This window comes from Engystomops pustulosus, chromosome 10, assembly GCF_040894005.1.
Source record: "Engystomops pustulosus chromosome 10, aEngPut4.maternal, whole genome shotgun sequence".
In the NCBI taxonomy this organism is placed as follows: domain Eukaryota; kingdom Metazoa; phylum Chordata; class Amphibia; order Anura; family Leptodactylidae; genus Engystomops; species Engystomops pustulosus.
In genome coordinates, this window is record NC_092420.1 from 13125263 (window position 1) to 13147901 (window position 22639).

The following is a 22639-nucleotide window of genomic DNA, read 5'->3' on the forward strand; positions in this document are numbered from 1 at the left end:
CTCCCAGCATGTCCACAAGAACAATACACCGTGTCTATGGCTGCCTGAGCGGCTCTATGCTCAGCTACATCTCATCCCATTGGCTTCTATAGAGGGCAGTCTCTGATGATAAGAGTGTTATTAGCGCTCATTCACACACTGCAGGAAGTGGTGGTGCGGATTTTATGACTGTGGGTGCGGGAGGGTGACAAACTGCTGGATATGTGTCAGGAAAATCACCCTGACAGCTGCATGCCAAGAAATCGCCCCAAAGCGGGTGTATTGTGTTGTTTCGTATCCTTAGGAATTGCCCTGGGCCCCCTGCACACCAATGCACCAGTCAGAGGGGACAGGGCCATCATGGCGGCTAATGCCGCAACGTTTTGTCACCATTGAAGGGATCCTGCACCGAATCATAGGGGCCCCAAATATACAAAAGAAATTGTTAAAAGTGTTTGCCGATCCTGGCACATTGGGAATGCCCTCTATACCAGCCAATCACTGGCTGAGGGGGTCTTCTTGGTAGCCAGTGATTGGCTAAGAGGATATTTCCAGTGCGTCGAGAGAAACCAGAAGCGACAAGTCATCAAAATTCACCCCCCCCCCTAAAACCAAATCTGGTGCTTGGTGTAGTGCAGGGCTGTGGAGTCCTCCCTGCACCGCACACTGCAGCTTCTCTCCTCCCTGCACCGCACACTTCAGCCTCTACTCCCTGCACCGCACACTGCAGCTTCTCCTCTCCCCCCTGCACCGTACACTTCAGCCTCTCCTCCCTGCAGCGCACACTGCAGCTTCTTCTCTTCTCCCTGCACCACACACTGCAGCTTCTTCTCTTCTCCCTGCACCGCACACTGCAGCTTCTTCTCTCCTCCCTGCAGCGCACACTGCAGCTTCTTCTCTTCTCCCTGCACCGTACACTGCAGCTTCTTCTTTTCTCCCTGCACCGCACACTGCAGCTTCTTCTCTTCTCCCTGCACCGTACACTGCAGCTGCTTCTCTCCTCCCTGCACCGCACACTGCAGCTTCTTCTCTACACCCTGCAGCCTCTCCTCCCTGCAGCTTCTTCTCTCCTCCCTGCAGGGCACACTGCAGCTTCTCTTCTCCCTGCAGCGCACACTGCAGCTTCTTCTCTCCTCCCTGCACCGCACACTGCAGCTTCTTCTCTTCTCCCTGCACCGCACACTGCAGCTCTTCTTTTCTCCCTGCACAGCACACTGCAGCTTCTTCTCTTCTCCCTGCATCGCACACTGCAGCTTCTTCTCTCCTCCCTGCACCGCACACTGCAGCTTCTCCTCTCCTCCCGGCAGCACACACTGCAGCTCTTCTTTGCTCCCTGCACCGCACACTGCAGCTTCTTCTCTTCTCCCTGCATCGCACACTGCAGCTTCTTCTCCCTGCACCGCACACTGCAGCTTCTTCTCTCCTCCCGGCAGCACACACTGCCGCTTCTCCTCTCCTCCCTGCACGGCACACTGCAGCTTCTTCTCTCCTCCCTGCACCGCACACTGCAGCTTCTCCCTGCACCGCACACTGCAGCTTCTCCTCTCCTCCCTGCACCGCACACTGCAGCTTCTTCTCTCCTCCCTGCACCGCACACTGCAGCTTCTTCTCCCTGCACCGCACACTGCAGCTTCTCCTCTCCTCCCTGCACCGCACACTGCAGCTTCTCCTCTCCTCCCGGCAGCGCACACTGCAGCTTCTCCTCTCCTCCCGGAAGCGCACACTGCAGCTTCTCCTCTCCTCCCGGCAGCGCACACTGCAGCTTCTTCTCTCCTCCCTGCACCACACACTGCAGCTTCTCCTCTCCTCCCTGCAGCGCACACTGCAACTTCTTCTCTCCTCCCTGCACCGCACACTGCAGCTTCTTCTCTCCTCCCTGCACCCTACACTGCAGCTTCTCCTCTCCTCCCTGCACCACACACTGCAGCTTCTTATCTCCTCCCTGCACCGCACACTGCAGCTTCTTCTCTCCTTCCTGTACGACACACTGCAGCTTCTTCTCTCCTCCCTGCACCGCACACTGCAGCTTCTTCTCTCCTCCCTGCACCACACACTGCAGCTTCTTCTCTCCTCCCTGCACCACACACTGCAGCTTCTTCTCTCCTCCCTGCACCGCACACTGCAGCTTCTTCTCCCTGCACCGCACACTGCAGCTTCTCCTCTCCTCCCTGCACCGCACACTGCAGCTTCTCCTCTCCTCCCGGCAGCGCACACTGCAGCTTCTCCTCTCCTCCCGGAAGCGCACACTGCAGCTTCTCCTCTCCTCCCGGCAGCGCACACTGCAGCTTCTTCTCTCCTCCCTGCACCGCACACTGCAGCTTCTCCTCTCCTCCCTGCAGCGCACACTGCAACTTCTTCTCTCCTCCCTGCACCGCACACTGCAGCTTCTTCTCTCCTCCCTGCACCCTACACTGCAGCTTCTCCTCTCCTCCCTGCACCACACACTGCAGCTTCTTCTCTCCTCCCTGCACCGCACACTGCAGCTTCTTCTCTCCTTCCTGTACGACACACTGCAGCTTCTTCTCTCCTCCCTGCACCGCACACTGCAGCTTCTTCTCTCCTCCCTGCACCACACACTGCAGCTTCTTCTCTCCTCCCTGCACCACACACTGCAGCTTCTTCTCTCCTCCCTGCACCGCACACTGCAGCTTCTTCTCTACTCCCCGCACCACACACTGCAGCTTCTCCTCTCCTCCCTGCACTGCAGCTTCTCTCCTCCCTGCACTGAAGCTTCTCTCCTCCCTGCACCACACACTGCAGCTTCTCCTCTCCTCCCTGCACCGCACACTGCAGCTTCTTCTCTCCTTCCTGTACGACACACTGCAGCTTCTCTCCTCCCTGCACCGCACACTGCAGCTTCTTCTCTCCTCCCTGCACCGCACACTGCAGCTTCTTCTCTCCTCCCTGCACTGCAGCTTCTTCTCTCCTCCCTGCACCACACACTGCAGCTTCTCTCCTCCCTGCACCACACACTGCGGCTTCTCTCCTCCCTGCACCACACACTGCAGCTTCTCTCCTCCCTGCACCACACACTGCAGCTTCTCTCCTCCCTGCACCACACACTGCAGCTTCTTCCCTCCCCCCTGCTCCGCACACTGCAGCTTCTTCCCTCCTCCCTGCAGCGCACACTGCAGCTTCTTCCCTCCTCCCTGCAGCGCACACTGCAGCTTCTCCTCTCCTCCATGTGCCACTCTGTGTCCTGTGCTCATTGTATGCTCCAGCATTAGAACCCGGAACCCTTATAGTAGCTACAGCCCCCATTATACCCAAGCAACTGCACTATATGAAGATGAAGATCCTGGTGATCAGGGAATCCAGGCAAACCCTCACCTTGGAGACCCCAAACACTAAGCTTTTGAAGGTTTTTGGGGAGTGGTTGGGGTCCTATTGATGAGGACTGTGCTTTGCCCATAAGTTACGGAGCGTGCTTTGGCCATATTTCACGTACCGACTGCTGTGCCGTGGACTGTACCGCAAGCATCATAGTGATATAAACTGCACAGAGTCCCTTCTACAGGAACCGTGATTAGTTATAACTGTGATGCAAATAGTCCCCTCCTCTGCATTGTGGTCGGTCCATGAAATCCGTCCATGATTCCCCATGGATCAACCATGTCCGTGTGTTTCAGAGAAAAATGCCCCTTCACTAATCTGGGAGTAGACAATCAATACAAAATCAATTAATGCAATAAAGTGGTAAGGCACATTGTAATACAACATATCCCTTGTGTTCAGCCAGGAGTGTAACATCCATGAGGCAAGTTGAGCCTCTTGCCTCAGGCAGCACCAGCTACAATAAGACGGAGACCATGTCTCTTCACACCTAGCACATAACCCACCTACTAATGAAAATAATCTGATGTATTACTTCTGGATGGGGTGGAGGGGGCGCTGTTCTATGGCTTGCCCTAAGCAGCAGAGAGTTTAGATTCATCCCTGGGAGGAGCCAGAATAAAGGGGGTTGTCCTAGTTCTAGAACCCCTCCCATTCGGGTTTATTAATAAATAAGCACTTGACAACGTAACACATTTATACCAATTTTATTTCCGGTTTATGTTGTACATGGGATGTGTCTAAAAACACAAAGACAAACATTGAAAGGTTAAAAACCTGCACAAATTGGGAGCAGCTATTTGGTGTTTGGATCCTATTTCACTGTGCTAAATCCATACACACAATAGTCTGCTCAGTTATGTGTAGTACAACTGCTACATTTACATCAGTGGTGGCTGCTGTGGACCTATAACTCCCATCATGCCCTGTCCGATGGAGTTGTAGTGTCACAGCTGCCTTGTAGTGCACCACTGTTCTATATGGACCATCTAGATAGCGACACACTAGCCAGCAATGTGCTGTACCCGGAAGTCCCGTACGGCTGTAAATGATGAGAGTACATGGTTTCACCACGATTGTCTCCTTGGGAGACATAAACAATCGATAGAGAGTTACCTCAGGAAGTCGCAAACGAGGATTTTACCGTTCCAGTATAATAAAATGCACATAAATAGAAACACAAAGCAAACAATAAAAACAGAGCAAACATGCTAACGTGTAGTACATGTATGATGTAACGTGGAGCGAGGTGAGGTCTACCTGAACTAATATGGAGTCACTGGGGCCAACGGAAGATGCTAGAACCTTAAAGGCACATTGTAAGGCCGCAAACTACGCATCTGTGGTCCGTAAGCCATGAGTGCGTAATCAATTTCTGAGCTGTATGTCCGAAAAAACGGACATGTGTCAACCATCAGTGATCTGGTTTTGCGGATCCTCCATGAGCAAAAAGATTGGAAAATGATGGCACTAGCTTGTCCGACCCCCTTAACGCGTGGTTGTCAAACATAAATCCTGCGGCCTTGTCTTATCCTTTACCCAGAATGCCCCAGCCAGGAGAGCAGCATAGGGCCTAGGCTACTCCGATACTCACCTTTCCACATTCCCCTGAAACAGCAGCGGTCTTCTTCTCTGTACCGAGACTTACATGGCTCAGAAGCTGGAAGAAGTGATGATGTCATCACGTCTGCTGGCTATAGGCCAGCGGCACACGTGGCGTTTTGAACCTGTTTTTGGGCCATTTTTAAGCAGTTAAAAAACGCATGCGTTTTAAAAATGCATCCGCTGTTTTGAAAACGCATCAGTTTTTCCCTAAATATGCTAATTATGATAATTGGGAAAAACCAAAAAAAAAACGGATGCAATTTCAAAAAAATACATGCGTTTTTTAACGGACTGCTTAAAAACGGCCCAAAAACGGGTTCAAAACGCCACGTGTGCCTCCGGCCTTAGAGTTGCGTACTACCGCCACACAGAGGAATAGAGAAGAAGGCTGCTGCTTCTTCGGAAGAACCGGGAAAGGCGAGTTCATGTTTGTTTTTGATCAAAAAGAGAGGATAAATGCTGTTTTGAAAGGAGAGGAAATATGTTGGGAAGGCTACAGACAGGGGGCTATTCTAGGTGATGGGGCTACAGGAAATCCTATTATAAATTCCCATTTTCTGTAGGCAACTCCTTATAATGCCCCTTATCTGTGGCCTATAGTGTGACTATGGGCTCCTGTGACGGAACTGTGACTATTGGCTGCTGTGTGGGGCGCTGTGACTATTGGCTGCTGTGTGGGGCGCTGTGACTATTGGCTACTGTAGGGGCACATATTGTCTATGGCGGCATCTCAGGTTATTAGATTCCACTGGAAATCTTGGAGTGCTGCCATTCTTTTCTATTTGTCTACTTTGGAATCCATGTCAAGGTTCCGGGATTTTGCACCCAATTTGAATCTTTAATACAGGTACCGCTCTCCCCTCTTTTTCCAATATTATATATATATATACATACATTATGTTCAGCTTTGTGGTTGCCCTCAAAACGCCGATTGTGATGGATATGCAGTTTAAATGTGACTACTAAACAGCTCACTTACCTGTTAAAGGAAACCTACCTAAGAATAGTTTAGGATTTAGGTTATTAAAGTGAAACCACCATCAGATCTACTTTAATAGGTAGATTCCTGATGGGAGGTTTCCTTTAAGGGTGATGTCACACATTTTTAGGCCGTTTTTAGTCAGTGCGTTTTCGGATCGTAAAAATCGCATGTGTTAAAAAACGCATCTGTTTTTAAAAATCCATGCATTTTTCGAAAATGCATGCATTTTTGTCCGTTTTTAATTGCGCAAATTCGGAAAACCGGACAAAAACACATGCATTTTCAAAAACGTAGGCTTTTTTAAAAAAACGTATGCGGTTTTTATTGCATGCGTTTTTTATGATCTGAAAATGCACTAACGGGCTAAAAACGCCATGAGTGACATCAGCCTAAGGAGTAGATGCATTTATACAGCAAAAGGGAAACCACAAGGCCAATGTGGCCCCCGGTGAAAATGAGTTTGCAACACCTGCCATAAAGCGTCACATGATTGTGTTAAATAGCAATTGATCTGCAAATACGGACATATATTTCCAGTTCCATTAGACTTCTATGGGGCGACCTACTATGAAGACAGACAACACCCGTTCATAGGGGGGAGATTTATCAGAAGTCTCTTAGGGTGATGTGACACGTATGCGTTTTCAATCCGTTTTTGGCCCGTTTTGCTTAAAAACGCATTGAAAACGCATATGTGTGCCATCACCCTTAGAGCTGAACTGTTCTCGTTGTCGTATGTACTGAGCTGCTCTTTGGACTACGTGCAGATTTTTAGACTAGTGCCATATAGAGCCGTACAACTGCATATAATACCGCCAAGTAATATAACATTTAAAAAAATTCTTTTACCGCCATATAGCTCCCAGTAATACCAGCGCTGACTGTATACATCACTCAGCTTGGTTACCTTATGGCGTGTATGATACGGCCCCATGCAGCGCCAATACTGCCAATGCATGGCACCACAGCATCTCCTGCCAGCTCCCTGTGAATCAATGCCAGGCTGCGCTCGCCCCGAATCATAACCTGTTTGACAACAAACATTTTAATCTAACCTCCTTCCAGCGCGACGCAGTTCATCAGCATTACACAAAAGTCGCTTAAGTGCGGGCGTATTGGATTTCCTGCTGTAGCGGCGCTACTATCAATTACTGCCCGCTGTGAAAAAGTGTGGATGCGATGGGCAGTAATGAAAACTGTATGCGGAGGAGCTGCCAGACTTCCAGCCACGGGGGTGAAGACTGAATTACAATGTACAGGTCTTTCTCATACGTAAAGGAAATCTGCCATCAAAATCCATCCTGATAAACTAGGGACACTTACTCATAGATCCCGGCACCGGGACTCTGGTAATCTGATTATATTTGTTATCCATGACCGCCTTACTTCCAAAATCAACTTTGAAAATTATGCTTATGAACCGGAAGGGCTCCTGGGGGTGTTACCAGATCCCCTCCGTGCTGTAAATTCACATTTTTGTCACACTGTTTCCTCTCCCCTTTGCTCCCTGATGTAACCTCATAAAATGTGAGGAGGACAGTGTAACTACCTCTGAAGCTACAGCATGGAAGGGCACTGGAAATGTTCCTCCCAGAGCCCCTCAGCATAATTTTAAAAGTTGATTATAGAAGGAAGGAGGCCATGGATAACAAATATAAGAAGATTACAACCGCCCCTTTAATTGACAACCAGATCTCACCATTTCCCGGACAGGACAGCCCAGTTGTCAGATTGGGATATATACGATGCACACTATCCGCCTGCCCTGTGATCCCATAGGTTCATTGTATAGAATATCTATATTAATTAAAGCTTCGAAATACACAATTAAAGCTCTTATAACAAACAATAAAAATTATTCACAGCACATTATCGTCCAATAAGAAAGCAACGTCCGATTGGCTGCTGAGAAGTGTTGCATATTAGTTACTACTTCAAGTGCGCTTCCGCCTTCTTCCGATTTATGAAAAATTAAGTCATTTTTGCTGGAAATCTACGAGTTCTGCCTATAGCCTCTGCACGTCTCTATGGTAACAGACTACAAACTCTTTGTAGTCGGACCCCGCAGACCTGCTCTCATCCATCTGTCTGTTACTTATTGCTAACCTACGGTGCTCATACTGTGGTTGAGGACAGATGGAACGGAGTATGAGTGCAGGTACTAGGATCCGAGTACAGAGAATTACCTCGGAGACACATAGCATAGCACAGGAGCTGCAGACACAAAACGGTCAGAGATTTTTTTTATCACATTTACACGGGATTATTACGCAATCTGGACTATCGGATGGTCATAGAAAGTCTTTCAAAAGAGTTTTTTTTACAGATTCTCTTAAGACTAGATGCACGATTAAAGGGATTTTACCAAATAATCCCATTATATTCCAATTTCTAGTCATTGCTACAATTACGGACATGCATCCTCAGCATCTGGAAGAATATGATAGCAGTTATGTAAAAAGGCAACCAGAGAGGGAAAACAAATTTGCAGCCATGTCTATAGAAAACAGCCGCCATCTTGATTCGTTGCTATGGGCAACAGCTGATCATTTGCCTGAGCACACACAGACTTCCCTTCCACGAAGAAGAAATAAAAAGGAGTATAAAATGTATTAAAAGTGACGCACATAGGCCCCAAGTATAAAAACATGTCGAAAAAATTAAACCTATCACCAATCGCAGCCAATCAAGTCTTTACTTTCACTTTCTATCTTGAAAAATAGAAGGTGACCTCTGATTGGTTACACCTCAGCTGGGAACCTATAAGCTGATTTCTAATTGGTTGCGATGGCAACAGACTGAATTTTAGGCCACAGTGATTGAGAGACCTAATGAGACATTGTTGTTTGCAGTCAGCAACCAACCACAGCCCTGCTTTTATTTTACATGAACAGTTTACAAAATAAAAGCTGCGCTATGATTGGCTGCTTGGTCAACGCAGATCTTTTTCAGTTCCAGTTTCAAGAATCCCCCTCAATTTTTGAAAAAACATTCGACATCTTCCAATATTTTCTGTCAGGATTTTTTGTTTTGTATAATTTATACTTTTTCCTGTCAGAATCTTCTGCATTTCAATGTGAAGTCCTTCCCCTCAGATTGAAAATCCACCGAAACACCTCAATGTTTGCCCTTGAGTCCTTGTTTCGCATCACTCCCCTTCCACTTATTTTTGCATAGCTTTAAATTTTACCAATAAAAACTTTTGTTCATATAAAAAAAAAAAGTGGTTGTTTTTTTTTTTTTTTTTTTTAAATAATTTCTGTAAAGCCTTGAACCTCGTCCACATCAATTTTCCTCAGCCGCGTACTCGAGATCCGGCGTAGAACATCACTCGCTTCTCGTACACCTTCTTCATTGTATTCTCAACCTGTTTGAGGAACACCTGCGGGACCCGACCGCACAGCGTATGGACGCTCTCCAGGAATTTCGACTGAAGCGGATAATACATGGACTGGAAGAGATTTCCATCAAACGGATACTGGGGGGGAGAGAGGCAGAAACAATGATTTTAAGACATGAATTTAAAAAAATTGTATGAAAAAACAGTTAGTCAACGTGTATTACTACATCGCCTCTTAAAGGGGTTTTCCACTAATGCTCAAAAACATCCTTAGGACTGTGGCCGGTGTAGTCAAAATACATTGTACATCTCCTTCCAGCATTGCCACCGGGCTAGAAGTGTCAAGGGTCACGGGGACCATCTTCTCTTCAATCAGTGGTGCCTTGTCCTCTGTTACAAGTGACGTCCCGGGCGCCATATGTGCCCTATACACTGACAGCCCAAAATGGGCCCCATGACCACAGCGGTGCCAAAGAACTAGAGGCTGAAGTATGAGTAAATACAATTTCTCCGGCCACCAATGTGTTCCCAACATTCGTGGAATACCCCTTAAAATTATACATTTTTACAGTGTAGGTCTCCTAAACTGTGAATCAACCCAATACTTCATATATCTGTAGAAGGAATGAATGGTGACACATTTGCCAATACTTAAATTGTCAAAATAGGGCCGATCCCAAATTGCCCACTATCCCAAATTTGTTGGATCAGTCCCTTAAAGGGAATCTACCATCAAAATCCATCATGATATAACACTTCCTTATCGATCCAGGAACCATCACTGTGGTAATCATCTTATATTTGTTATCCATGGCCTCATTCCTTCAAATTCAACTTTTTAAAATTATGCTAATGAGCATGAAGGACTCTGGAGGGTGTTTCCAGACCCCTCTATGCTGTAACTTCACTAGCTGTTACAAGGGGCAGAGCATGCACCATGCACTGCCTGCTGCTACTGCTGCTAGATTACACAGGCAGAGGGGGAGACATGATCTGCTCATTGTAACAGCCTGTGAATCTACAGCACTGAGGGCCTATGGTAACACCCTCTTCATGGCTCATTAGCATAATTGTAATGCTAGAGTCATACCTCCCATTCATCTCAGATTTACAGCGTAGTTCTGTTAGGTGATCAGAAAAATGGGGACTAAAGATTTAGGGAAGTGCCACTACACGGAATGAAATCTTTAAATTCCATTCGGCACAGGGATTATGGTCAACACAAAGATGTGGAATATCCAGTACACATACATCACGTATCACTTCATAGAAGGCTTTGAACGCCGGCTGCTTGTCATCGTGGTAGACGCCCCTGTTACCGTGGAGGATGGATACGCCGTCTTCCTCTGCAGATTTGCAGTTACTCCCGTACATACAGTGATCCGGACGATAATTCCACTGACACGGAAATACGAAGAGATTCTCTGCAAATACAAAAGTCAAGAAACTTTCTTTCTAGACAACTTTTTTTATCCTCAATATTGTATGATAAAAAATGGGACATATTAAAAAGGAAATCTACCATCATGATAAACCGGGGCCATTACTCATAGATCCAGGCAATGTGACTGTGGTATCTTCTTATATTTGTTATCCATGGCCTCCTTCCTTCTAAAACCAATGTAAAATTATGCTAATGAGTCAGAAGGACTCTGGAGGTGGGGTTAACAGAGCTCCTCCTTGCTGTAGCTTCACAGGCTTTTACACTGTACAGGAGCACTTCCCCCTCTTTCCACTGTGTGAAATTCTGCCAGGCAGAAGGAGTTGGGGAAATGCTGAGGGAGCAGATTAGTTTGCGACCGCAGAATACCACAGAAACGGGGCCTGGATCTATGAGTAAGGGTACATTCACAAAGTGGGATACCCACCGTGCGCTGGAGAGGAGGAGGTGACCCCCTCCCCACTCCATAGAAAACAATGGTGCACGGCCGCACACACGGGGAAAGATATAGCATGCTCTATCTTTTCCCAGTGTGGCACTGTACCGCTGCCGGGCTGCCATTGCCATCTATGGGGACGTATATGCGGCCACAAATTTGAGGGCAAATATACATCCCCACAGACGGGCATGTGAATGAGGCCTAAGTGTCCTTTAATGACTAAGGCTATATTCACACTGACGTATGGAGGACTTATATACGGCCGACGTATAAACGGCCGATATACGTCCTCCATAGACGTCAATGGGTGCACGGCGCCCTACGGGAGCGGTACGGTGCTGCACACGTGCGGCACCGTACCGCTCCGTACCCGGAAAAAGATAGGACCTGTCCTATCTTTATCCGTAGTACGGCGCCGTGCGCCATTAATTCCTATGGAGAGGGGCGGGGGTGAGCTGCGCTCACCTCCTCCTCCTCTCCCCGTACACTGCCGTTGCCCGCTACGGTATGGTACGGGTGGGCAACGGCAGTGTGAATATAGCCTAAGACTTAAAAACTATCAAAGGAGGCATAAAGTGTCTAGAATCTATTCTAACTGCAGTGTAAAGCATGGGGGAGAGAACAAGTAGTAGGCACTGATAAAAACAGAGGTGGATTTTAGACTACTATAAGTTCCCAGTATCTCATGCTGCTATGTCATTGTCGCTGATCATTATTCTTACCTGGGTTGAAGTAGAAAATGATATTTAGTAAATCCTGGTCTCCCCACGTGATGTAATTTTTGTATTTCTGATACAGCGGATGAAGCATCTCTTCCCATGACAGACCAGCGGGAATCATGTTATTCTACAGAAAGAAAAAAGTAATAATTAAACTTAAACTCTGCAGTCTTCTTCAAAATCTACCACCAAAATCAAGCTCAATGATAACCCAGGGACACTTACTCATAGATCCAGGCACCGTGACTGTGGGCATCTTCTTATAACTTTATCCATGGCCTCCTTTTTTTCTAAAATGAACTTTTAAAATGACACTAATGCACCTGAAAGGCTACTGGGGTGGTTACCAGAGCCCCTCCGTGGTAAAGATTCACAGTCTGTTACACTGTGCAGGAGCAATTCCCTTTCCAGTGAGATTACATCAGTCAGAGGGAGGGGGAGATGATGAGGGAGTAGACGGGAGGGGGGAAACTGTGAAACAGCCTGGTAATCTGCAGCATGGAGGGGCCTTGGGAACTGCCCCCGTAGCCTTCCAAGCTCATTAGTATAATTTTAAAAGTTGATTTTAGAAGAAAGGAGGCCATGGATAACATATATAAGAAGATTCCCACAGTCCCGATGCCTGGATCTATGAGTAAGTGTCCCTGGAATTTGATGATAGATTTCCTGTAAGATCTCTGCTTGCTGTGACCGAATACCAACACTCTTCTCTCCCTAGCGGTTACTTTCATGAGACACAATATAACAGACCTGCATACGACCAAGCATAATAATAGTAATAATAATTCCTTTATTTATATAGCGCCAACATATTCCGCAGCTCTGCACAGAGCTTGTCAAATTAGTCTTTGTCCTCAGAATCTAATCAAACTACCAGTATGTTTTTGGAGTGTGGGAGGAAACCGGAAAACCCGGAGGAAACCCACGTAAACACAGAGAGAACATAGCTTTTCTCAGGTGATTGTCCCATTCACTGACAGCAAGCAGAGACCTTGAAAGTCTGAAGCGGGGATTAGATTAAAAAGCTGCAGATCCATTCATCATATTAGAGATCCATGTAATTACAGCAGAGTGTAAAACATGGTGAATTATTACATATATACGGAGGGCGTCCGTGTTGGCGGTTAGAGCGACATTTCATTCCCTGGCGTTTCGCTCCGTGTGATTTATCTGCTCCGGTTATCTCCCTACAGCCCCGGCACATCCAGTAAGCGATTATCCGGCGCTCTGCAGTAAATAAGCGGAGCCGGTGCCAGCGCTCTACATCTCCCCATTGTTCTCCGCTGACGTCCGTGTCTCAGATCAGTAAGGACATGAGCGCCGCCGTTCACCTTGAGAGAGGATCCCGCTGATCCGTAACGCGCCTGTCACAATGTAGCGCTGACGGAGTGACTCCACGAGGAGATTGCCCTGATTTACAGCACCTCGGCAGCGATTTATCAGCCCGGTAGTCACAGTCGCGTCTCTTCTGCGCGGGTTTTATTGCAGCGGCACTTTATTTTTAACACTGATGAGAGTCGGTCTATTAGAGGGACACGAATTTACAGCCGTACACACGGGATTGTACATTGCTGCTGCGCCCCTGGGCAATTTGACGTTAGTTTTGTGAAAAACAGTCGAAGATCATATAGGAATTAGTTTATACTAGCCAACTGGGCGGTGGCCTTTTCTCTGGGGGTGTGTCTATGGGTTAGGTTACCGCCCCCTTGGCTATTAAGAGCTGTAAACTTCCGAGGGCCATATCTTCTGAATGGGTGGATGGATTTTTTCAAAACTAATGTCATATTGATCAGGGGCACAGCAACCATCCCATGAGGTGTAGCATCCAGCATTTTGTACATTCTGAAGCTCCTGGATCTCAATGGACCTCTGACTATAAAGCAATACATATAGGGGACACAGAGTCCCCAGAGAGTAAACTACTAGTCCCCTCATGTAGGGTATGAAATGTCATTTATAGAATTCCCTCTTATATGTGAAATCTAATCCATTTACCTATAAAAAATCTCCCCAAAGTCAGGCAAATATGACTCTTCTCATCCAATTTTTACATAAGTTGAGTCATGCTTAGAGATCGCAGTAGTGTATTCTGTTATATAACACCTCAAGACAGGCTACTGGTGTCATATTAAAGATAAGGATCACATCTTTCAGATGACATTAGGATTAAGCTTCTGTGACCTACAGAAGTTGGAAAGTTGGAAATGTGAGCTTCAGATAAAGATCCAATTCCTGCCTATTATGTAACTATTGGTATGTCCAGTTCTGTAGCTCACAGAACCATAAGCTTTATCTAAAAGATGAGATTTTTATCTTTAATATAACACAAAATGCTTGTTTTTAGGTAGTATCAAACAGAAGATAGGGGTTCCTGAATTGACACCCCCCCTAGAACCTACTAAACCTGACTTATCTCATGTGAAAATGAGCAGAGAAGAGTCATATTTGCCTGACTTTAGAGGAGATTTTTTTGTAGGGCAGCACAGTGGCTTAGTGGTTAGCATTACAGCCTTGCAGCGCTGGGGTCCTGGGTTCAAGTCCCATCCAGGTTTACATCTACAAAGGGTTTGTATGTTCTCTCAGTGTTTGCATGGGTTTCCTCCGGGTCCTCCGGTTCCCTCCCACACTCAAAAACATACTAGTAGGTTGTTTAGATTATGAGCCCCATTGGGGACAGGGACCGATTTGGCAAAGCTCTGTGCAGCGCTGCATAATCTCTGTGCGCCATATAAATAAAGGAATTATTATTATTATTAGGAAGACGTGTGAGATTTCACATAAAAGAGGGAATTCTAGAAAAGACATTTCATACCCTACCAGAGGGGGATAGTAGTTTAGTGGGGTAAAACCTGATGACAGGTTCTATCTTCTACAGGATAGGGCATAGGTCGCTGATCAGTGGGACCACAGAGATTGGGTTCCGTACCAATGCACTGAGCAGCATTCACTTACATAGGAGAGAGCCGGATCTGCCCAATCACCAGGCAGAGCGGAGGTCCCTTTAAGAAATCTCTGTAATAACACTGACCTCTAGAAAGGAAACAAGGAGACTTTCTAATATTGGTAAAATATTTTTTTCTATTATCCGTCCCTGTATGAAAAATTTCATTCCATTATCTCTATTCCCTGGAAGGACGGACTCCCCTCCCCCTCCGGCTGTAGGGACTATTAATATGTCATGGATTCTCTTCTCCCCCTGTGCCGGGCACATTAAGCGCACTCATCCATCCTGATACATTGTATCCCACACATCACCAAGGCTACTGATTTATCTCCTGTGTAGCGAGAGTTATTAACCCCTTTTACCTTGAACTGCTGCTTCCGAATACGTGTCAGATTCATCAGCATCACCCCGGAGTTGACTCCCGTTGCGCCGTAGAATGGGTGCCGGGCGAAGCGACTGTACCAACCGATCTTGGGGACCTCGTGCTCGGGAGCCATTGCTGCCAGCTGAGTGTCATTGAATTGCTTGAGAAAGGCCCAGATGTCATCCAGGGGCCTCAAGAAGAGGACGTCCGTGTCTACGTAGAGCAAGGAGTCCACGTCCTGCAGGATCATCTGTCCATGGAAACAAAGGGGTTAAAATATTGTGACCCTATGTCACTAGTTCTATGCCAATGGGGCTCACTAGGACCATTGTGGTTTTTTTTACCAAATTTCCTGAAAAACCCCTTTAATGAGAGGAATCTGCTAATACTATCCAAGTCTACACAACAAAGCGGAGCAGTAAGAAAAGAACACTGGGGGTCATCTACTCCCGGTCCAGTCGCGATCTAGCGGCACGTTCTCGGACGAGGATTCGGGTTCTGCCAGGATTCACTAAGGTCGTGCGCCCGATATCCACCAGGTGTCGCTGCTGCGCCGAGGTCCCCCGGAGTTCACCTGCTTCTTCCCGATGCATGTAAGTGCTTGATCTTGCGTCAATTTTCGTTTTTTAAATTCTGCGGTTTTTCCAAATCCGTCAGGTTATCCGACGGCCATGACCCCCCCCCCCCCTTTCTGACGCATGAAAGCCGGCGCCGACGTGACAAAATCCGATCGCGTGCGCCAAAATCCCTGCGGAATTCAGCGCAAAGCGGAAAAATTCGGGAAAGTGCGCCCGCAGAGCCCTTAGTAAATGAGCCCCAATATGTCAGCTTAAGGTATGTTCTCCCCTGAAAAATGTTATATGTCACTAGTTCTATGTAACAGGGGCTCACTAGGACCTTTGTGCTTTTTTCCCAAACTCCCTGAAAAACCCCTTTAATGAGATGACTCTGCTAATCCTATCCAAGTCTGCACGGCAAAGCTAAGTAGTAGAAAGAACAATGTCAGCCTAAGGTATGTTCTCCTCTTAAATTGTTATAAATATTACATGTTAAATGATGATGATAGATGATTCTTTTTATAATTTTCTAAATTATTCTAAAACAATATTTAAAGTTTATCAAAGAATTTTATAAAAATATTTTAAATGTAACGTTGTTATGCGACGATACATTCACAGGTTGTCTCCATCTATATACACTAATCTTAGACTCCACCCAACATCAGCCGATTATGCAAGTAATTAGCGGTGCAAATTCATTAGCCCAATTATTACGGCACTTGATTCTAAGACTCATTAATATTCATGAGAATTTAGATGAGTAGATCACTAATCAAAAAACTAAACCTCTATGTATTTTGACATAATTTAGAAATTTTGCAATTATTTTTTTTCACAGGAGTTTACCAGCAGTTTTGAGTCTGCACTCCTACCTGTGCTAGGAATTGTCTATGCAGAGATGTGTAATTATATCTTTGTGTATGTTGTTAGTAGCAGCAGGACTGTGATATATGGATTTATATTCCAGGAGTGAAGTTTTTGCACTAGGGGTATGTCCTCACACTGCTGTGCTCTGTGAACTGAACTCCAGTAAGTGTTAAGTATTATTCCTGGAAGAGATGTGTATTCATACCTTTCTGTATTTTGTTAGTAGCAGCAGGACTGTGATATATGGATTTATAGTCCAGGATTGAAGTTTTTGCACTAGGGGTATGTCCTCACACACTGCTGTGCTCTGTGAACTGAACTCCAGTAAGTGTTAAGCATTATCTCTGGAAGAGATGTGTAATCAAACCTTTGTGTATGTGGTTAGTAGCAGCAGAACTGTGAATTATTTAATTATATTCCGGGATGGTAGCTTCTCCAAGTGCATTGTTTGTGTGTCCTCACACTGCTGTACCCTTAGTTTCTCAGCATTAAACTGCTTCACATTCCCTCAACTCTCCTATTAAAGACTGTTGTCGTATTCAACTAGAATCCTTTTACAGCTTTTACTCAGAGTAGAGAGCAGGAGTTGTGATGCAGTTTAATGCAGAGAGCCAAGAACACAGCAGTGTTAAGACATGCCATATAAATCCACTTTTCACAATCCTGCTGCTACTAATAGCATACAAAAGTGTATGATAACACGGCTCTCCAAAGCCAATGCCTAATAAGGTCCATCGCATTGATACATTCCCTTTAAAGATTGGAGCTACATTTTACAGCAGAAATTCAGCTTTCATTCCTTCTTCAGTGGTACATAATGAAATTCTCTCTGTATAAAGCCACCACTAGGGGGAGCTCATCAGATATGGATTAAGCAGGAGTGTTATAAATTGTATAGTAGTGAGCTCCCCCTAGTGGTGGCTGTAGGCAACACAATAATAATACATAATAATTCCTTATTATTTATATAGCGCACACAGATTACGCAGCGCTGCACAAGAGTTTGCCAAATCGGTCCCTGTCCCCAATGGGGCTCACAATCTAATCAACCTACTAGTATGTTTTGGAGTGTGGGAGGAAACCGGAGGACCTTGAGGAAAACCACACAAACAGGGAGAGAACATAAAAACTCTTTGCAGATGTTGACCCTGGGACTTGAACTCAGGACCCCAGCGCTGCAAGGCTGTAGTGCTAACCACTGAGCCACCATGCTGCTCTCCATTGTCATATTACTAGGCAGATTATCAAAGTTTCTGGATAATCAGATGCCAGATTAAAGGAATTTCAGTGTATATTATCCTCTATTGGACAGTACCATACTAGGGGGTTGCTAGTCATGCAGTTTCCCTTGCTGTAGTGTCCAAATTACCCCCCAGCAGTGACCCGGGCAGCTCTACGGGAGGAGTACAAGCGCACGAGACACCAATTATCATCAGAGATGGTGACAATGATAATTAAATTCCAGGAGTCCTAAATTGAATAGTTGCCGAAACGCGTCCGCTCCCGCTATTTGGCAGCCGGAGAAGTGAGAACTTGCGTTGCACTTCTGTACCTTACAATGAAGGTAGATAAAAGGGTGCAATATCACCGGGGAAACACTGCAATTAACCCCGCGCTCTCCAGCTCACAGCTGCCGCGCGCTCTCCATCACTTCAACGCACCTCGTAATTATCTCTAACTCGCCACGAGATGTAATCTCACCCAGCAATCCCCGGCTGAAAGACAGACACTTAACATTTAATACACCCCCAAGGATGGAAGCTACCCCCCCCCCCCCTCGTGTCCTACTGAAAGAGTCATTTAAGGCCTAGCCATTCCATTTAGAATCCAAAGTCGCTACTTCTTCACCGGGACGTTACATCCCGCATGGAATACTAAGGGCTTGTTCACTTTCGGCTATGAAAATCCCGGCGATTAATTGTTATATGAAGAGGGACCCGACAGGAAGTGTTCAATGTTACTGCAGCGCCACCACAGGGGAACTGAAGGATTACACAGCTCCTATTAAAATCAATGGGGCTTATTTACTAAGGGTCCGCGGATCGCATTTCCGTCGGACTTCCCAACGTTTTCGGGGATTGCACGGCTGGGACGGGTATTTAACAGGGGATTGTGTCGCATGCGTTCAGATTGTAGCGCGGCTGCGCTTGCTTTCATGCGACGGATCCGGACATGAGCGCGGGATTCAACATCTCAAATTGTGACGCAAGACATTGCACTTACATGCACCGGGAAGAAGAAGGTGAACTCCGGCGGACCTGAGCGGGGAAGCGACACATGCAGGATATCGGGCGCACGATCTTAGTGAATCGCGGCACAGTGCGTTATCGTCGGAACAATGCACTTCGGGTGAACTCCTCGGACAGGTAAGTAAATGTGCCCCAATGAGTTTTTGTGTAAAGCACAGTTATGCCAGGTCCTCCAGAGCAAGAGACACTCCCCATGCGCTCCCCATACGCTCCCCATGCTTGTGTATTCTCCCACTTCCCTTTACTGTAGGTCCTTATACTTAAAGGAAATCTGCCATCTGAATCCATCCTGATAATCCAGAGACATTACTAACAGATCCAGGCACCGTGACTGTGGTATCTTCTTATATTTGTAATCCAGGGCTTCCTCCCTTCTAATATCAACTTTTAAAATTAAGTTAATGAGCCAGAAGGGCTCCTCCATGCACTTCCCCCTCCTTTTGCCTCCTCTAATCTGATTATTACATGAGAGACCCAACCAGGTCGAAACAGCGCTACCTACAGCTGGGAATCTGTTCCTTCTCGGATAGACTGGTTTGGTTTTAATCCCACCTCATGTCATTAGGCTTCCATAGAGTCATGCTGGATGGTAAGGGAGCTGCCTTACAAGGTAACAAAAGAGGCAGGCTTTTGCTTGTCCCATCTAGGAAAACATATGTGCATATTTCCCAGAATCCCCTAGTGGCGCATCAATGGCTTTAAGTCACCACACGCCTCCAAGGCAGCATTTATTGGGAAAGTCTCCGTCAGTCTTAATGGCGGACCGTAATCTCACTGCAGCAGACAATGTTCCAGCATACAGTGGGGCTGCTCCTGTTACACCATGGAGAGGCTCTGCTAATGCCCCCCAAGAGGCGTTCTGGGTCTTTAGCATAATTTTAAACCTTGATTGTTACATTGTGCAGGAGCACCACCCCTTCACTGTATGCATGAGGCAGAGGGAGGGAAGGCTGGGAGAGGGGGGGGGGGGGGGTGAGACAGTGTAACAGCCTGGGAAGCTACAGAACAGAAGGGCTCTGGTAACAACACCCAGGAGTCATTCTGGCCATTAGCACAATTTATATGTTTCTTTTAGAAGGGAGGAGGCCATGGATAACAAATATAAGATACCACAGTCCCGGTGCCTGGATCTATGAGTAAGTGTCCCGGTTTATCAGGATGGATTTTGATGGAGTAGATTTCCAGATAGAGCAAAAACATATGCCCCCAACCAAGAACACTTACATATGCGAGTATCAAACCACTAGACACCAGGGACATGGGCACTAAATCTATTTATTCTAACATATATTTGAGCATAGACCACTACACACCAGGGACATTGAGGGAATGATCACTAAACCTAAGGACCACATGTGGCCATAGACCCCAAGACACCAGGGATATGGATTCTGGACACTTACAGATGTGACCATCAAAGACCATCAAACTTTAAGACTCCTAGGACGTGGACATCAAGCCAAATAACACAACATGTGAACACAAGCCACAGATTCTCAACATGAAGACACTAAACCTCATTCCACTAGACACCAGGGATACGGTCAGTAAACCACAAAGACAGAAGTCAAGTAATCTCATTGCAGAATGCAAAGTGTTAATATATAGCACAGTGTGAATAAGCCTTAAGGAGGTTTCCTGTCACTCTAAGGAACAGGTGCTGCAGCCCACCCCCTCCCCACCCCATGTCTGGTGCTAGGGGGTCACATCAGGGGCTTAAACTGTGAAATAATATACATATAGCGCTGCATAATGAAATCTATCAGGGTTGGTTCCCACGTTCAGTGTTAATTCCCAGAGACATCTGTAATAACACACGGTCAGGCTCGGGCAGATCTACCCACCAATAGATCATTATTTCTATATTATTCCATGCTTTAAACCACCAGGGGGAGCTAAAGAGCTTACTGAATACTGTCTATTCAATGAACAGTATGCAGCAAGCTCCTGAGCTCCCCCCGATGGTGGATGTGGGTAGGTAAACATATATCCTTGCAAACACATAAGGGCAGATTTACTTACCCGGTCCATTCGTGATCCAGCGGCGCGTTCTCTGCGGTGGATTCGGGTCTTCCGGCGATTCACTAAGGCAGTTCCTCCGACGTCCACCAGGTGTCGCTGCTGCACTGAAGTCCGCCGGAGTTCACAATCCATTGCCGGGTGCAGGTAAGTGCTTGTCCAGCGACACTTTTTTTTTTTTTAAATGCGGCAGTTTCTCCGAATCTGTCTGCGCCACAATCCGATCGCGTGCGCCGAAATCCCGGGGCAATACAGGGAAAATCAGCGCAAAACAGAAAAATTCGGTTAACCCGTCGCAAAAACGCGAACCGGGCCCTTAGTAAATGACCCCCAAATCCTAGACACCACAGTGGCCATGATTGGTATTGCAGATATTAACTTGTGGTGCTAACAGGAGCGCTGCAACCATTACCGGAAACATCTATCAAGCACAGAAGTGTTAGGGTATTCCCTCATTGGAATTGGAAAGGCTACAATCCTGGAATATAAATACATATTTCACAGTCCTGCTGCTACTAAATACATACACATCTTATCAGGAATAATACTTAACATTGGCCAAAGAGAGCGCAGTAATGTGAGGACACGTCCCCGGTTACAATCCTGTAATAAAATTCCATATTTCACAGTCCTGCTTCTACTAACAGCAAACACAAAGGATTAAATACACATTCCTAATTAATGGAGAGAGCTTAGAGCACAGCAGTGTGACAACTTTGTCTCGTAATACACTGCTACGCTCTCTGCTCTCTGTAGTAATCAACCAGAAGCTTTCTACCACTTTTTATCAGAGCAGGGGGGAGGGACAGTGGATCAGTTCAATGCAGAGAGTAAAGGACACAGCAGTGTGAGGATACAACCCCAGAGCACTCGAAGATGCTACAATCCTGGAATATAAATCCATATTACATACTCTTGCTGCTGTTAAAAACATACATAAATTTATAATAATGCAGAACTCAATAGTCAATACCCAATACTGGCTGCAGAGAGCTAAGAGCACAGCAGTGTGAGGATATACCTACTGTGGCACTTGGAGATAATCCATAATCGTGGAATATAAATCCATATATGACAGTCCTGCTGCTAGGTATGATTACACATCTCTGCAGGGACAATACCTAACACTGACTGCAGGGAACACAGAGCACAGCAGTGTGAGGATACATCTCCCATGGCACTTGGAGAAGCTACAATAATGAAATATACATCCATATATCACAGTCCTGCTGCTAAGTATGATTACACATCTCTGCAGGGACAATACCTAACACCGACTGCAGGGAGCACAGAGCACAGCAGTGTGAGGATACATCTCCCATGGCACTTGGAGAAGCTACAATAATGAAATATACATCCATATATCACAGTCCTGCTGCTAAGTATGATTACACATCTCTGCAGGGACAATACCTAACACCGACTGCAGGGAGCACAGAGCACAGCAGTGTGAGGATACATCTCCAATGGCACTTGTAGAAGCTATAATCCTGGAATATATATCCATATATCACAGTCCTGCTGCTAGGTATGATTACACATCCCTGCAGGGACAATACCTAACACCGACTGCAGGGAGCACAGAGCACAGCAGTGTGAGGATACATCACCCATGGCACTTGTAGAAGCTATAATCCTGGAATATACATCCATATATCACAGTCCTGCTGCTAGGTATGATTACACATCCCTGCAGGGACAATACCTAACACCGACTGCAGGGAGCACAGAGCACAGCAGTGTGAGAACAGGTCTTAAGTTATATTCCTGGAATAAGATTCCATATTCCACAGTCCTG

The 22639-nt window shown here is 46.3% G+C and overlaps 1 protein-coding gene across 1 annotated transcript in view; it reads right to left on the bottom strand.

Moving 5' to 3' along the window:
* Positions 1-4003: 4003 nt before the first annotated feature.
* GXYLT2 (glucoside xylosyltransferase 2) overlaps positions 4004-22639 on the bottom strand; it is a 41746-nt gene continuing 23110 nt past the window's right edge. The window contains exons 4-7 of the mRNA XM_072128176.1: positions 15145-15396; positions 11842-11965; positions 10491-10663; positions 4004-9377 (exon numbers count right to left, since the gene is read on the bottom strand). Coding sequence (XP_071984277.1) covers positions 9195-9377; positions 10491-10663; positions 11842-11965; positions 15145-15396 — 732 coding nt within the window. The 3' untranslated portion in view covers positions 4004-9194. The remainder of the gene's footprint in view (positions 9378-10490; positions 10664-11841; positions 11966-15144; positions 15397-22639) is intronic.